General features: G+C 38.6%; 1 protein-coding gene across 1 annotated transcript in view; it reads right to left on the bottom strand.

Annotated features, from left to right (window-relative positions):
* Window positions 1-4,050: 4,050 nt before the first annotated feature.
* ICE1 (interactor of little elongation complex ELL subunit 1) overlaps window positions 4,051-18,702 on the bottom strand; it is an 88,694-nt gene continuing 74,042 nt past the window's right edge. Inside the window, exons 18-21 of the mRNA XM_012651849.1 lie at window positions 16,368-16,558; window positions 14,377-14,483; window positions 7,050-7,148; window positions 4,051-5,120 (exon numbers count right to left, since the gene is read on the bottom strand). Of these exons, the coding sequence (XP_012507303.1) occupies window positions 4,939-5,120; window positions 7,050-7,148; window positions 14,377-14,483; window positions 16,368-16,558 (579 nt within the window). The 3' untranslated portion in view covers window positions 4,051-4,938. The remainder of the gene's footprint in view (window positions 5,121-7,049; window positions 7,149-14,376; window positions 14,484-16,367; window positions 16,559-18,702) is intronic.

The raw sequence follows: 18,702 nt of genomic DNA, 5'->3' as shown, positions 1-18,702 counted from the left end.
GCCCTCAGGCCTCCCTGGCTTGGGCGTCCCTGCGGGCAGCCTGAGAACTGCCAGTCAGTGCTGTCCTGGGCTAGCAGAGCTGGGGTCACAGGAAGGGGACATTCCAGCGCTGGCGTTTCAGTGTTTCATGTGCTACATGCAAACAGGAATACAAAGTTAATATGAGAATATTAAAGAATAGTACACATTGCATTTCAAGTTAAACTATTAAAATGGATATATAATACCAATTAACATAGAAAAATAATACCCAAGAGGGGCGGCTTGTGGCTGTGGAAGGTATGGGGGTTCAGGGTTTACATTTTCAGCCTCTCACTTTCCCTTTTGAGTTCTATCAGCTGTATACTCATGATGTAGGGTGAGGTTATCTCAGAGTAGCAATTAATGGCTGTTAGGAAAAAATATTCTTAAGGACTACAGAAAACATTTTTTAAAGAAGCTAGAGACTGGATCCAGTTCAAGACGGTGGGAGGCCATAAACATGCTTACCTCCTCCTCTTCCCAAATTGCTAGAAGAGCCATCTAGAGACCAGAAATGTGACTTTCTGAAGACAGAAAGCAGCTGGAAGGGCAGACACTGCTCAGGCAGGTGCAGGCAGGTGTCCAGAGCAGGACAGGCAGGCGGCAGTGCTCAGGGCACTGAGGCAGCTCCCCAAGTGCTAGTATCACCCATATCACCTCCTGGAGGCACTCCCAGAGTTTCGAATTCAGGGGTCTGAGTGAGGCCCCAGAATCTCCATTTCCAACAAGCCAGGCCCGGCTGAGCCTCCCACTCCTCCCCGCCACAGCACAGAGGCCTCAGCTGTGCCCAGCAGGGAAATCAGCCGGGCTGGGTGAGGGCAGGGCTCCCAGTGTGAGCACTGGCACCCTGGCTCAAGTACGTCTTGTATGCACTTTTTGGGAGGCGGGCGGGGGTGGCCTGAGCTGAGCTGGCCCAAGGTCCTGAGGTCCTTCACAAAAACCCAAAGTCCTTCATAAAAGCAAGCAAAAGCATTCATTTTCGTAGAACTGAATTGTCCCATCTCTCCCTGGCTCTTCCTCACAATTCTTTCTTTGCCTGTATTATTAGAACTTACTTAACTGGGTTAAACAAACTGCAAAACAATGACGGTTCGTTCTCTAATTCCTTAAAATTATCTATAGAGGTGCAGGAAAAGGAACTTCCTGTTTGTTAGGAAAAGGAACTTCCTGTTTGTTTCACAATCAGGCACACTGAATTTCTTTGAGAAAGTGTCAGGTAAATGGAAGGAAGCAAGAGACAAAAATCACAAGTTGATAGATCTGTCTGCCTTTCACAACTCTTTCCCCTACATTTCTAGACATCCCTCATGGAAACCTTGTTGCATCACATTTATGAGCTCTAACTACACTACAGATTCTTTGTAATATGTACAAATTCTTTGTAATATTATGAATTCTTATATTCTATACAAGACAATGTGTCAAGGATGCTATTTGAAAACACCTGTGTTTGACGTGGGCAGGATGATATAATTCACTACCTTCTATGCCTGCTGGTTCATCAGGTGTGTTGTGACAGAACCTGCTGTCACCACCAATTGCCAATTACCCACCTGGCCACTTTTTTTTTTTTAGGTCAAAGCACTTTGCTTTAGGATGACTAAAAAAATCACCAGAAAAAAATCTGACCGAACAGGCAAAGTATTTGTTTTGTTTTTTTTGAAATATACTCTCAACAATTTTATGTTATCCTTTCCACACATTTTTCCCATTTACTTCTGGAGATAACAGACCTAGGCAGTAAACTATTACCCCAAATAGGAATGAAAATCCGTTTCCCTGCTAGAAAGGCTCCAGCTGGTAAACTCCTGAAGCTAAGGTGCCTTTTCCATCCTGCATGGTTTGCTCACGGGCGAGACCACAGAGCCCTCTAGTGGCCACGGTGCAATTCCCTCCAGTCCCAAGTACAAATTTGTTTCATGTTCTTCTAAAATTAAATTTACTGAGTTACAGTGCCACATCCTATCTTAAAAAGCAAATTAAACAATGTAACTAACAAAGTACTCTCTCTGTGGAAAATTACAACCTTAAGTGTGTACTCAGCCTATCACATATAGGCTGATTTTGTGCTTGGAAAGAAAAGACAGGAACACCCTAGGAATGTGCATGCGCGCCAAGGGTCAGATGTACTCAGGAGTACTCTGCCCACCCTCTGTTCATCTTCCTCACCCCTTCACTGCACCTGACCGGCAGCTCCCGTGCTTCCTGCACCATCGTCATGCGAGGACAACTAGAAAGATTGCTGTTGTTTGCTGCGGCCAGCCTGGTTCTTTCTGGGTCCCTCCTGCTTAGCTCTGCACTTACCCAGCTGGAGCCACCCAGCACCTGTGTGGTCACAGGGACAAGGACTCTAGCCCAAAGCCCCATCCAACTCTAAGTTCCAGTGTTAATTTACTTTTGTATTCACACAATTTTTTTTGTCAAGTGAGAAAACCTTACAGCAATGTTCTGCTTGGATATCAGAAATCACTAATATCTTAAACCTGGTTCACTCTCTGAGGGTGACACAGGACCATGGGCAACTTCAGGCCTATTTGTTATCAGACCACAACACAGAGTGGAAGCTGAAAAGTAAACAAGGCACCATGGTGGTCAGATCCATGGCAACCAGGAGATAGCACTGGTGCTAATTAATACACAGCAGAAAACGTCAGTTCTGCAATAATCGAAAACACGTAGAACTGCTGAGGTTACGTTTGATCCACCTGACAAATCCACTTAACTAGGCACCATTTCACAAACTGTGTCAGCAACCCACACGCTGCTCTGCTCTTCCTTACTTCCCACCGTCTCTGCAGCCGCTCCAAGCCTGTCACTATGTGGAAAACGCTCACCAAGGTCACTGCCACCCACGCTCACTTCACCAGCTGCACAGGGAGCCACATGCCTGGCCAAGAAACAACTGCCAGGGTCACTCCCACACACCCCCTGCACTGCCTTTTGTCTCCTCCACTCTCCCACACCACCTTAAAGTGCAGCAGGAACTGGCGGAAGTGATTGTTCTCTGGAGGCAAACACAAGTACACACACACAGCTCTGAATCGCCTTCATGTGCTATCAACTTCCGTAGCTTTTCCGTGATCCCTTCTACAGAATTTTGCCCATAAAGTCTCCCTGCCACCTCCACTTGGATGTCTCATGGTTCCCATGTCCCAAATGAAAAGCTTGCAATTGGTGATTCCTACCACCAAACCTGCACACCTGTCCCCAACCCCAGGAGCCCAACTCAGTAACCTGGGCATCTCGATTCTTCCCTGTCCCTGACCCCCAACTTCACGAACACAGCATTGATACTACCGCTGAGACAGATTTTTAAATCTATCTACACTTTACCCATTACCAAGCCCCACGCCCACCGGCTGTGGTCCTCCTGACAGGCCTGGCCTCTCCGCTGCACCTCTCACCCTTTTCGCATCCCTTTGCCTCTGAACAGTCCTGGTTACTGTAATCTCATGACACCTCTACTGCAAACCTACGTGATTTCTTCACTGCAGTTATTTCAACTTAAGATTGTTGCATTTATTGAGTGATTACTTGTTTAGGATTTTCCTCTACCCATACATCACAGCTCTTTGAGAATTTGGCTCCTAAATGCCTTGCTGTTCAGCTCTTCCCAGCAAGGCGCCAAGAGAGAGTATGCTCGATATACATTGGTAGAAAGAATGACTATACCAACAAAAAGCTTCCAAAAGGGCAGAGTTATTTATACATTTCAATTATGTTTGTTATAGGTGTTATAGTTACTTAAGAAAACACAAGGGGTAATAGCTGTCAAATTGTAATGGAACAAAAAGTCCAATCATGAGCACTTAATTATATGGTATCTGGTATCACTAAAGAGCATCCCAGTGAACACTCAAAACCAAATACTGGCAATGCAACATCTTTAAATATGTTTATGTCACCAGAAAGCGAGTGTCCTCAGGAATGGCCATTTACTCCTATCTTTGGTTAGAGTATGGTTCTTCATCTTTGGTAGAACAGAAGTGAGGCCCGTGTCACTCTTTACTAATCAGAACAATTAACATGCATGGCTTATTTTTATTTTTTATTATAAAAAACACATACAAGAGTTTTAAGAAATGATGAATATAAGACAAATCAGAACCACGGTGAGTTATTAAACCCATGTTCTATATACAAATACTAAAATTCCGAAAGTGGAATATCATCAAATGTGAGACACATCATAGCACGGTCCATATGTACACAGCACACAGAGCTCTGCCTGCGGTCGCCTCTGAATCGCTCATATACATGTCATTGATACACAAACCTGCAAGGGAACTTCTACTCTTCAGTTCTCCTCTTCCTGATACATAGTTAAATATTTTTAAGGAACTTTAGAGATATAAAGAAAATGCTTTAAAGTGAGTTTCTGCTAAGGGCTCTCCATGTTTTACTCTGATCAATTATGTATTACATCTTGAGAAAAACTTTTGTAGCCCATTTCCAGCTAAGAAGTGGAAAACTCTTTAGGTCTTTGTTTTGCCAATTTACTTTTTCCTAGTCACTCATTTGAGCACAAGTCCAAAAACAGCTCAGGAACCAAATCATGTTTTTATATTGGTAAGTTCATTATAAAATGCCACTCGATTTTAAAAAGCCACTAAAAGGACACTTTCTGCAGCAAAAAAAGGGCTAAATTCAAGTTTTTGTTGTTTGACCAAGACACAATAATACAATCCATATGTCACATGATCACAATAGCCTTAAGTGAAATGTATGTGATTTAGGGAAAAACAACTGTGCAACTGTTTGTTTCTCCTGTCTCCTTGCCAAACGATAAGGAGAGCCTCTTGTCAGTTTATCTATTTTGTGTCTTCTTTAAACCTTCCTTTGTTTCTGAAAGTTGATTAATCTACTTATATTCAAAATGTGTCAAGGCACTTCTCTAGCCACAGCGGCCTTCCTGCGTCAGCCGAGCCCCTCTGCACTCAGCGCGCTGACTTCTTCCAGGCAGCTGAGGATGGCAGATGGAACACTCTTGGATGCTTCCCTCCGCCAAGCTTCCAGGATCTTGGAAATTTCTGCTGGATTGCTGGGACTCAAGTCACAAAGAGCATATACGGCTGCTAACTGTATACCCCATGGAATATCTGAAAAGAAATTTTAAATCAGTTATAATCCAAGAAGATGTCCATTACTCAAAATTTTAATAATGTAATCTACTGAAATACTATCCAAATACAGAATCGTTTCTGCTTCTGCCAGCAATAAAAACTAAATATTAAATAACATTCACAATAAAAAAATTTAAGATGTACCTACAAATTTTAAAAAAAATCATCAAATACATGACTATTAAATATCCACTTGAAGTATTTATAATGGACATTGGAAATAAAAAACACAATGAAATGAGATGAAATAAAAACTATCTTTGTATCACAGTTTCACATACTAGATTACAACGTATGATTCTAGATTATGTTATAAATTACAGTATATTATTATAGCTTTCCTTTAGGATAAGTTTACTTAGTTAAATTAAAGCTTAATTTAGTTAAAATTTATTATTAACTATAATACAGGTTGAGTATCCCTACTCCAAAAAATCCCAAATCCCAAATACTCCAAAATTCAAAACTTTTTGAGCATCACTATGAGGCTCAAAGGAAATACTCATTGAAGCACTTTGAATTTTAGATTTTCAGATTACAGATATTCACAAATATTCCAAAATCCAAAAAAATCCAAAATCTGAAACACTTCCCATTTCAGATAAGGAATACTCAACCTGTATTTCAGTTTTCTCCAAATGGGTAAACTAGTACTATTTCAAACAAACAAACCCAACACAAAAGCCCACACATTCAAATGTTAATGCTGAAAATGCAGGCAGAACTGTAGCTTTTAAAATTACTTTTCTCCCTAATCTATACTCAGTGAGAGAAGCAATAGAGCATAGCACATAATGAGGCCACAACTCAAAAAAGTGTTTAACAGTAAAAGCACAAGAAATTAAGAAGACAATCTGAATAAACAGGAGCATGTGGCACTGTTTAAAGACCAGAGATCTGGAGTCAGACAGACAAGGGCCAACAGCTGGGCTGGCGCTGCCTAGCCTTACCTTCTGCAAATTACTCTGCTCCCTGGGCTTTAGTTTCCTCAGGTGTAAAATAAGGGAGACCCCTATTCACCTCAGAGGGCTGTCTTGGGGACCCTGCTTTGCTGTGGGGCAGTGCCAAGCCCAGTGTTTAACCTACAGCAGGCCCCTACATCGGCTTCTCCTCCTTCCTCATGCTCCCAGCTTCTACGTTATACCCGCCCCAGCAAGAGAACAAGTCTGTTTCTGTTGGCAAGACAACCCATTAGCCATTATTCTGGCTACTATCTTGGGTGTCATGCGGTATTTAAGATGTCACTTTGTACATTTCTGATAGGATGTTGCTTAATTACATTATTCCTTGATTACACAATATTCAAAACAGAAACTAGATTCATCACTTATAAAGGGTTACTTTGAGTTAAGGTTTTCTCACAACAGAATGAGACATAAAATTACATGCTATACAAAATGTAAATGTAACAGAAATCCTGCCATGAAGATTTGCTCGCAAAGTTTCCAGCCTTCCAAGTTCTCTCCAGACGCTAAGTACTCAGTGATACCTGGCACCTCACTGTGCATCCATCCCTGCTTACACGTGTGATCTCATCTGGCCGTCGGGACACAGCAGGCCTCCACCCAGCAGGCTTTGCAGAGAGCCCAGGTTAAATACATCACTTTTTGGGGATCACATGGCACAGTTTCTGAGACAGAATGTTAGCACCAGGGGGAGAAGAAAGTTCCCCTTTCCTTAGAGAAACACTGCCCAACATGGTGAACTACTGCCATTTAAATAAACAAACACACAAAATCCAGACACACATCCAAATACTAATGCTGAAAATGTTTTTGCAAATATGCCCTAGTCTATGAGGCAGCAAGAGAAGCACAGAGCACAGCGCATAGTAAAGATTCCAAAAAGGGTTTAATAAGGGAACACAAGTGATTCACAAGTAATTTTAACAAACAAGAGTTTTACCTTCATCCTGAGCATGCTGTATAAACATACCAATAACTGAACTAATATTTTTCACAGCAGATGGAAATCCTTCCTTCAAACCCAATTGGCCTAAACGACCTAGGGGAAACACAATAAAACAAAACGTAAACTGTCTTTGGTTAAACGTTGATTAACTTTTCATAATTTAAAGCACCATTGTCTTACAGGAGGTGATCAAAATACCCAATCTCTTCTTTTATTCACACGTATGTGATGATATACAGCGTGTTGCTTTCCCAGCTAGGTTACAATGTCATCAGTGGAATCCAGAAGGAACGTAGGGCTCCTGTGATACTGTGAAATGGCTAATAGGCTCATAGATCAAACAGAAGAAAACAGTGGTCCAATCAAAATATACATTTTTGGTTCTAACACTTTGGCAGCTGCTGTGATAATATAGTGCAGCAGTTCTCAAGTGTGGTCCGCAGACAACCTGGAGTCCTCAAAGTCAGAACTATTTCAGAACGATGCTGAGAAGTTATGTCGTGCCTTCTTCCCAGCGCCAAAGTGTGGGCTGATGGTGCAAAAGCAACGGCAGATCACACGACTGGACCCTGAACAGTGGCACCTCACTGGACGGCAGTCATTCTTCATCGCCAAGCGCCCACAGTCAAAAAGGCTGATTTCACTTAAGAATGTCCTTGATGAGGCAGTCACAACTGTTCTCACTAAATCTAGGCCCCCAAACACAGAACTCTGCAACATTCTGTAGACAGCCCAGGAAGTTCACATGCAGCTCTCCCCTGCACACCCAGCACACTGGTTGTGGTGAAGAAAAGCACTTGTGGAACTGTTGTGTTGTGAGTGAAACCGGGTGCTTTTCCCGTGGAACACGACTTTTGATTAAAAGAACTGACAAACTATGAGTATTTGGAATGAAGCAGACATTTTCTCAAAAATGAACAAAGTGAGCTTGTAACTTCAAGGAAATTTATCATTATGGTCAATGATAAAATTTGAGCCTTTAAGCAAATCAGAACTATGGAACAACGTCCACCAGCCACACTGAGTTTCATAGCTTTCCGATGCTTAAGACTTTTCTGTGATGAGATTGGTGATACTGTGTTTTGGGGGATATCGCTGACATTTGGAAGATCTGTGTGAATCAATTATTTTCCAAGTGAACAATGCAGGTTACAAAATCATATATTGGCAAAAGGATCCCTTCAACATGCAAGCTAGACCAACGGATTTTAGTATAACAGAGTATAAAAAGCTCACTGATAAGGTTTCAGATTTCACACTTTGAGAAACTACTACTTGTTGAGTTTTATTATAGTATCACAGAAGAATATCCATAATTATTTGAAAAGCCTATGAAAATATTCTTCCCTTTACCAACTACATATGTGTATGAGGCTGGATTTTTTCATACATTGAACCAAAACAACATATTGCAAGGCATTGAATGCAGAACAGATAATGAAAAACCAGCTGTCTTCTATCAAACCAGATAGTAAAGAGGCTTGCAACAAGGCAATGTCATTCTCATTATTTTTTGTTTGTTTTGGAAATAGTATTTTTCATTAAAAATGTCATTTATGTTAATGAGTTTATTACTATTAATTTTAAATGCATAACTAAATATTTTTAAAATTTCTTAGTTTTAATTTCTAATACAATAAATATTGATAAAACCTGGAGTAACAAAAGTTCTTCGAGAGTTCTTAATAACGATTAACAGTATATAGGGGTCCTGAGACCAAAAGGTCTGAGAACCAAAGAGATCACAGGGCAGCTAAATCCACTGAAGGCTAAGGCAAGCAGGGCAGCACTGGCGTCAGTCACCCACTCCCCTCGTGTTTGGAGCCTTCCTTTATTCCAGTGGTTCTCCTACAGATGTAAGCTCGCTCCCAGGTGGAATCCTGTTTCTTCCATCAAGACAAAACCTTCATCTTCTTTTATATAGGAGAAAGACCCTGGAACATATCTTAGATGCACTTTTATGATAACATATTGTATGCTCATTGTTCTGTGTTCATTGATGACTGAACTCTGACCTTTTTTCTCTTGCCCAAATTCCTTTCTAAGAGGCCTAGTGAGTCATGACTACAAACAATAAAAGCTCACTAAACAGGTGTTAGTAAGCCAATATAATGTGGTTTACTTTCCAACTTGATTACAGTATAGCAACACAGGACAGACAGAAGACCCCTTTATCTTACTCCAGCATTCCTTTCTACTGACTTCAGGTCTTTAGACAAACCTCAACGCTTTCAAACAATGGCCAACTAAAGAATATCTAAAACCCACCTATGACTTGTAAGCCCCCAGATTTAAGATGTCCTGCCTTTTCAGGTTGAACCAATTGTACACCTTCCATGTACTGATTTCTGGTTTTACCTGTAATTCCTGTCTCCATGAATGTGTAAAACCAAACTGTAACCTGGCCACTTCAGGTGAATTTTCATGTTTCCCTGGTCGAAGGTCACACACATTCAGCTCAGAATAAATCTCTTTAAATTATTTTAGAGAGTTTGGGTTTTTCTATTGACATCATATTCTCTCTCAATACTACATTCCATGGGTTTCTATTTGAACCCAGTACATGAGCCTCATTTCTATTTTAAATATGAAGAAACTGAGGCATACAGCATTTAAGTAACTTCTGTTACTTTGTATCACCTATAGGAACTAGCTTGGTGCTGGTTACATATACTCTATTTTGATATTTGGCAGATATACAGTAAATAATTACTGATCAAACAATATTAGGATTAGAAATTAGGAATATCTAGGATGACACTTTAAATACCTGAATAATTCCTAGGCAGCCCAGGAAACTGAAAAGTAATTTACTTCAGAGATCAGAAATTTTAGGTTACTGACCACTTTTAAATATCTCTTTGGGCTGAGCACAGTGGCTCATGCCTGTAATCCTACCACTTTAAGAGGCCAAAGTGGAAGGATTGCTTGAGTCCAGGAATTTGAGATCAGCCTGAGCAATGCAGCGCCCTGTCTCTTAAAAAAAAAAAAAAAAAAATACAAAAATTAGCAGGGCATGGTGGTATACCTATAGTCCCAGCTACGTGGGAGGTTGAAGCAGGAGGATCTGTTGAGCCCAGGAGTTTGAGGTTGCAGTAAGCTGTGATGTACTCTAGCCTGGGCATCAGAATGAGACCCTGTCTCAAAAATGTACATATATATGTATATATCTTTGCAATTAGATCAAACTGCTAACTATATGCCACTGGATCTGTCCTCTGAAACAATGTACCAAGGGCATTAGATGCATAACAAATAGCAGAGAAAGGGGCATGTGCCTAACACAGCTATGGGATCATTCAGCCACGGGATGTGCATTTATTCCCAGATAATATACGATCGTGTTACAATGGCTCCCTTTCTTTCAATTAAAAGCACATAATGAAATTGGGTTTTACAGCTATTTAAATTAATGGAGCTATCAGGAGTAAAATAAGAGGAAATTGTGAGTCTGGGGCAGATGACTTGGGGAAAAAGACTCAATATATGGTGACTTTGCAAAGATGACAAATTGGTTAAATGATGGGAAGAAAAGTCCCTACAGAAGGCATGTGAGGGAGCCCAGGACATTCAGCTAAATTAGAATACAAATAAGAAATGTGGAGCTACTTTCAAGGTCAAAGACAATGCACTCCACAGCACAGTCACCAAGCCAGAGGAGAGGAGAGCCTGCTAAGATGAGTCTACAGGGCAGAACTAAGACCAAGATAAAGATCCCAGAGCTTTCATTCAAGATTTTAGATGCAAATATGTTAAGGAAAGGGTAAGTTGAGGCAATTTCAAAAAAAAAAAAAAAGAGTTGAAAAACCTGGCAAAAGAATGGGTAGAAATCAATAAGTAATGGCTACTTCAGTCTGACCTGAAGAAACCTGACATGTGGGACAGTTTTCCTAGCTTCTAGGTTCCAGTTAATACCCAGTAGGCCACATTATTCAGGATTCAAGCAGAAACATGGCATTATACAGCTTTACACTCCACCGAATCCAGTGGTGGACAAATTTATCCTTGCTCTTCTACCTTCCCACTGAGTGGCCTCAGACAAGGGCTTAACCTTTCTTAGCCTCAATTCTGCCAAGAAATGAGGAGTGCAAAGATTAGATCCAGCTCTATCACTCCTCCATATTTCTATGCATCTAAAGCAATTCAAGCATTTCACAAAATGGTCTTTAATACATTAGTGTTAAGGTAGGTCAGAGTAAACCACATTTAATAATCATATATGACCATTTGCTAATAGCAATGTTCATATCTCAATCTAACATTAGATATTAAATTGCACTGACAGAAAGCCTGTTTTATTTTCCATGGAGTAAAAACCTCGTTATGGGACTTTGAAAATTTTAAATCAAGGATATGATTGGTGTGTGACTTCAGTTAAATCATGGCTTAACAACTTAATTTTTATTTATCAATTCTTAATCAAGGTCAGCTTCACAAATGGTGAGAAGGTACACTAACAGAGTTTCTTCTTAAAAACAGCCCTGACTCCTTACCACTGAGCCCGCACTATTGCCCTCACTGCCCAGAGCTGCTGGGCTCTGGGCTGGCATCAGCGCATGGTACTGCGGCACCGAAAGGACCAAGAGGCTGAGTGGGGTGGAACTCAGCTGCTCTCCAGCACTGGCCACCCCCGCAGGTCAGCCCCACGTGTCCCCACTCTCCAGGCCTGCCCTGCTCGTGCACGCCAGCTCCTTCAGCAGACCCAACAAGGATTTACTCTTCCTGACTTTGCTTTTATTTTCCACGTTACACTTTTTCTCCAATTACCCATCCTTTGAACTATATTTCTATATTACCATTCTATGATATTGCCAATTATACCTTATTAATTATACATTATTTTTATTCTCCATAATATATAATTATAATATATAATTGTATTATATATTACATATCACCAATATAAATATACACATATTACTCTAAATAATATGTATTCTCAAATAGTCATAAATTATTTGTCTATTTCTTAACAGCCAGAATTTTAAAGATTTAGAGTACAAACTAGCCTTAATTTGACAAAAATTACAAGTTTTTCCCCTATAATTATACATTCTTGTTTTTAAACTATTACTACATTCTTATTAATTCACATATGGGTTAATTTTAAGGTATATATTTGAAAGCACTTCTATAATCTTGCACAGTTTTGTTTGAAAGAGTTTTATGACATCTAACCAAAATTAAGTACAGTCATGTGTTGCTTAGCAACGGAGATGCATTCTGAGAAATGCATCATTAGGCAATTTTGTCTCCTGTGAACACCACAGAGCATACTTTCACAAACCTAGATGGTACATCCTATCATACACCTAGGCTATAGGGTACAGCCTATTGCTCCTAGGCTACAAACCTGTACAGCATGTTACGTACTGAATACTGTAGGTAAACTGTAACACAATGGTTAAGTATTTTTATATCTAAACACATCCAAACACAGGAAAGGTACAGTAAAAATATGATATTATAATCTTAAGGGAACACATCACATATGCATACAGCATATGACTGTGCTATCTCATTTAAGGCAATCATTACCTTTTCCAAACCCACTTTATCATTGGCCTGCCTGCAGGGCTTTGCAGACACAACTCTAAACTAATCCTATCAGAACATCACAGGATGGAGCCTGAGAATCTATATTTTAAAAAAAGTTTCTCAGGCAATTTGGATGACAAACCAAATTTGGTAACTCCAGAGGATATAAGCTAATTGGAAGAGGCAGTGGGCAAGTCACTAAAAAGAACTTCATGACCCTTCTCTATAAACAACAAGGGGCTGTTTCCACTGTGGTATGCAGCCGGTGACCACAAAAACACAATCTTCACTCTTACTTCCTCTCTTGTTACAACTAATAAATACAGAAAAACGACCACTCCAAAATAAACAGCAAACATTATCATATTTTAAAATGTGACTTTAAAAATATTACATTCCTTGGAAAATTTCACAGATACTTCATCTAGGTCAACATAAATATATTTATAGACTTAAAACATCTTTAATTTTTTAAATTCTCAGAAAGATTTCATAATTTAGAATGAGTCCAAAGTATGAACAATTTTTCTTGAATTCTTAAGAGAAGCTGCTATTAAAATTGGAATGTCCACTACTGGCCCTTCTGCGTTCCCTACTGCTTTGCATCTATGACAGAAATTGTTCTTGAGGATATCCTGAGCTGAAGAACTCAGCAAAACCATTTGGGGACTGTGCCTCACTGGGTATAGGTAATTTACTTCCACTTCTGTGCCTCTGTTTATCTTTTCATATATCTCTTCTGAATTCTTATATAGTCTTTAGCAATCATTTGGTTCTCACACTCTTATTTGGAAACTTGACTACAAGTGTATTTTTGGTTATTTCCAGTGAAATTAGGTGTCGACCTGGTAACCAGGCTTTTGCCTTTAACCATTTTATATATTTACTTAACACAATGTTGCTACATCTGCATGTGACCTACACATAGAAGAGGAATGCAAATTTGCTGATATAGTAACAAAAGTAGCAGGGATATTATGTTTTCTGTTTTGATCTATTTATAAGATTTATAATATACTCTCAAACACTAACCTTATTTCAACTGGTGTTATCTTTGACTTTTTATTAACTAATATCCAAAGATACTTAAAAGTCATGAAAACTATCTTCAAATATCTAAAGGGCCATAATGCAGAAATCGCATCAACCTTATTTTCTATTCCCCAAGAGCAATAAATACATGTTGCAGATACAGAAGTCAGTCCAAAATTAGGAGATCTCATCACTGATAATTCTGCAGAGCCTAGATAGCAGCTTGTCAGAGATAAGGTAAAGAGAAAAAATATAAGGAAAAATAAAAGCCAAAGATTTGTGGGCAATAGGAAAGGAGTAGAACCAAACAGCCACAGAGGTTCTTTTTAATCTGAGGTTAAGAAGAATTTATGTCTCATTTAAAATATTCCTAAACAATCATTTAATTTCTGTAATGAAGATATCTTATTTTAGAAACCAAATGAGATTATAATTTACAGCAATTCATATATCCTAGTGTATATGTATATGTGTGTGCACGTGTATTAATATTAGCATCTGAGATGTACGAGTTCAATTATAAATAAAATGTACTAATGTAAAAAATCTTCATCTCTGACAAAAGTGGATAAAACACTAATTTATAAAGAAAGAGAAAGGAGGAAATTAAGCACAAAAGTCTCTACTCTGACGGTTGTGAAATCAGTCATTACAGTGAAGTTTCGAAGTCATCATATATTACTATACACTTATACCCTGACCAGGATGTCATCAATTACAATAAAAAAGAGCAATAAAACAGACAACTCACCAATGAGCCTCAGTATTGATGCTATAATAATATCAGGAATATATGCAATGTTCGCATGTCCTTTTCTGTATTTTATCCACTTATCCATTACAGGCCACAGCTCCTTACTGTAAAACAGCAACAAGAAAAGATATATACTAACCATCATTCAAATTATAAGACCTTATCTTCTAAATGGTCCATAGGCAATTAGTGAAAAAGAGTAACTGCTAAGGATCTAACATTTTAAGTTAAAATAAGAACAGGTATTGGAAGGTTACATCTTCTCCAACTATTCAGGATATCTGTACCCACACTGACTTAAAAGAGGCTACAAAAGTACATGTTTTCATCATTCTGTTTTGACTCTTTTTATAAGGCTTTGCACAAAGAAGCTGAACAGTGTCCCCAAAGTCACAGAACTAGGAAGTGGTGGAGCCTGCATTTTCATTTGGACCCTCCAGGCACTTAAAGCAGCCCCTGAGTTCCAGCAGCCCACAGTTACCTGGGAGAATCATAGACAAATGAAGCTATGTGCGCAAAAATAGCTAACGCAGAGGAAAACTGTAATGTCAATAATCAAAACACACTTTACAGGGACAAAAAAAATATTTCCACTGACTGAAAACAGTACCAATTCCATGTTGCTTTTTCTTTTTTCAAAAAATGTATTTACTTTTTGCAAGGCATTCACTATATATCACTAGAAAATTTAAATGCAAACAAAAGAAAAATAGGAATTAAAAGCACCCTGAATAACCCAGTCTCTGATAATTATTACTCTCCTAATTTTAGGCTTTTCTTCTAGATACTTCTTGCTCTCTCTGTGGACGTAAACAACCTGGAGAGAACCATGAAGTGCTGAGGAAGGGAACAGAGTTTGCAGTCGCTCAGGCAGAGACCCTTGTATTTGACACTGTCCTCCCCACTGGTGAGGCGGATCGTGGACAAAGCAGCTCTGATGGGGATAGAAGGGCCCCTGCCTCCTGGGTGCCCATGAAGAGCTGCAGGGACATGAGGCCCACAGTAGGCCCTCACATACCATCACACAGACTGGCACTGGACAGACCGTTCTGTCACTGTCTTATTTAGTAACAGACTGTGAAACACTTTTCCATGTCGATACATAAAAATCCACTTACAGCTCTGTACATTAATGCAGCTATTATCTCATTATATAGCTTTACCTGATTCAATTTCTTGTTGTTTGACCCTTAGATGTCTAATCTATCCTTAGTGTCAAGGGATTGAGAGTGACAGACATCCTTGTACACAGATGGATACTTACACAAGGTAATTTCCATAGAATATATTCTTCAAGTATCTAAATGATATGGATTATCAACCCTTTGATGTATCCTTTTTAATGCCACAGACTCCCTTATACCATCCTTTCTCAGCATAATTAACACCTACAGAAAAACTATTTGAGTAACAATTTTCTCCCAGAGGTGGCACATAGATAGTGCCAGGGCTGCAGATACACAGAGAAAAGTTAATTTATTACATACAATGGGTGCCTGAGAGTATAAGGCTTAATTGTCTGCCAGGTGAGAAGAACTGCTAATCTATAATTTTGAATATTTCTGTTGCTTTGGGTTTTCCTAGAATATCTGTATGTTAACATAATAATCATTACATTTCATTCAACACAGGTTTGCTGAGTGCCTCCCTCGTGTCGGCACTGTTCTACAAGCTGGGGCTATGCCAGTGGACCAAATAAAGCCATCCCACTCCCACTTCCTGAGTCATTTCCACTGCAGACAGAGAGAATAGTAGAATATAACAAAAAGTAGTGACAGACACTGAGGAAAAGTAAAGCAAGGGAATGTGGTAATGTTACAGGTATATTAAGGGTAGTTTACTCTTATCCAAATAAAAACGTCATCTGTAAATGTTTCAGCTGCCTTATACACTTAAACAAAAAAAAAAATGATTCAACCCACAATGCAGCATTCAAAAGAATACCTTACAAAAAATCCAACTTTATTTGAGTTAGCAAAATAGCTAACCTGATGATGTTATCATGTGTCCAAATCCATTTCTGATGGCAGCAGAGCAGATCAATGGCAAATATGTATTCCCATGTATTATCGCTTAGGTCTTCCCCAAATTTCTCACTGGACTGAAATTCTGTTTTTGGACATAACTGAATGGTCAAAAGCAGCTTAGAAACCATGAAGCCAACATCTACAGGAGCATTCTAGCAAATAGAGAAAAAAATACATCTTTTGTTAGTTATCTCAAAGAATATAATAAGCATCAGATGAATAATCACTTAATCTTATAAAATAGCTTTTTGAGATAGTTGTATTTTGAATAAGGAATTATGTTTATTTTAGTCATAATATCATAATACTTATCATGAAATGATTTTAGCATGGTAGTTAATTAGCAAGATGATAAAGCACAGGTAGGAAGCACAATCCAATCAGGTAGAAAAGAGCTTAGCTGTAATACAGATTGGAACAAACATTTTCATCAACCCAAATAAAAGAATTCAAGTTATAAAGTTAGATATAATAAAAAGATTCAACCTTTAAAAAAGTCGTTTTTTTTTTTTTTTTTTTTGAGACAGAGTCTCACTCTGTTGCCAGGGCTACAGTGCAGTGGCATCATCACAGATCACTGCAACCTCAAACTCCTGGGCTCAAGCGATCCTCCTGCCTCAGCCTCCTGCGTGGCTGGGACTACAGGTGTGCACCACCATGCCTGGCTAATTTTTTCTATTTTTGGTAAGAGATGGGGTTTCACTCTTGCTCAGACTGGTCTCGAACTCCTGACCTCAAGCAATCCCCCCACTTCAGCATCCCAGAGTGCTAGGATTGCAGGCGTGAGCCACTATGCCCAGCCTAAAAAATTCTTTAAGTTCTGTTATCTTTCTGACACTGTAGATCAGCCTGCCCTTTCCAGAAATTCATAAAATTGAGTCAGACAGTACTAAATTCTTATGTGTGGCTTTTTTCACACTTCTATATGTTTTTGGATATTTATTCACATTGTTATGTATATTAGTAGTGTGAACACTCCTTTTCATTGCAGAGTAGTAATCCATTACATGTATATATCACTGTTTATCAACTCACCTATCAAAAGACTTTTGGATTATTGCCAGCTTTTGGCTATTGTTATTTAATAATTAGGCTGCTATGAATATTCATGCATAAGTCTTTGTGTAAATATAAATTTCATTTCTCTTTAAGATACCTAGAAGTGGAATTGCTGGGCCCTTTGTAAGAAAAGATTTAACTTTATAAGAAGCTGCTCAACTGTTTACAACAGCAGCTACACTATCAGAGCACTGATAGTGTAGCTGCAGCACTCTATCAGAGTTTCCCAGCAGCACTCTATCAGAGTTTCAGTAAAACAATAATACATATGCAATACAGGCTTAGCATACTCAGTACAACAAAAGGCTTGGGCTTGGAAATTTGCTTTATTATATGAAGAGCTCAGTATGTTAACCTGTGGCTTCGGCATCAATATCCTGAAAGGTTTTGATCTGAGTCTCAAGCTTTCCATCAGATAACCCACAACCAAATCATGGTCCAAGATAATCTACCCAACAGCTGAAACTCAGCCAAGACGGTAAATATCCTCCTTAGGGAAGTCAGTGACTTTGCAACCTGAGAAGACGCAGAAATAACTTTAGACACAAAGATAATCAAATCTATATATTAATTCTTTTGTATTATATATTTAAGAATATATTTTGCAATAATTGTGAACATGTGATAATCTGTATGTGTGTTGTGTACCTGCATAAGTGCTGAGAATGTTTAAGTTGTGGTTATAGTCTGAAGTATTTGATATTAGAATCATGATTTTAATTAGAAATGTTTAAGAGAACATAATTAAGTTTGTAAACAGTGTTTGAATATTTACTACAACGTCTACATCCTCAATTGACATTTAACATTCCAGAGCTGCTTAAAGTGCTTAGAAAGGTTTTGCTTATTAAATTTGAAGGTCTAGTTTCAAGTATTTTTGAGGAATATATCTTAAGTTTAGGAATAATTTCAAAGTGTAAGATAATTAAATTTTAATAGTTTATAAATGATTTAGATGTTAATTTGTTAAATATACGAATTGAAGAAACATTAATCAATAGCAAAAGTAAAAACATTGTTACATTTGTCACAATTACTTGATTTATAAATGAAACAAGATTTATAAATTTAAAGGCTTTTTAAAAAGGTTTATAAATTTACAACTTTAAAATTGAGTAGTAACTTAAGCCAAGTAGTGAATTCTACATATAGAAGACCCTTAAGGATCGTATCAACTCCACTGGAAAAACTTGGGGGATGCACCACCCTGAAGAGGCCAACTCAGGGAAATACTTCC

This window comes from Propithecus coquereli, unplaced genomic scaffold (genome assembly GCF_000956105.1).
Source record: "Propithecus coquereli isolate 6110/MARCELLA unplaced genomic scaffold, Pcoq_1.0 Scaffold371, whole genome shotgun sequence".
Classification (NCBI taxonomy): Eukaryota; Metazoa; Chordata; class Mammalia; order Primates; family Indriidae; genus Propithecus; species Propithecus coquereli.
The sequence above is the reverse complement of the archived record's forward strand: the minus strand, read 5'-3'. Positions and strand labels throughout refer to the sequence as shown.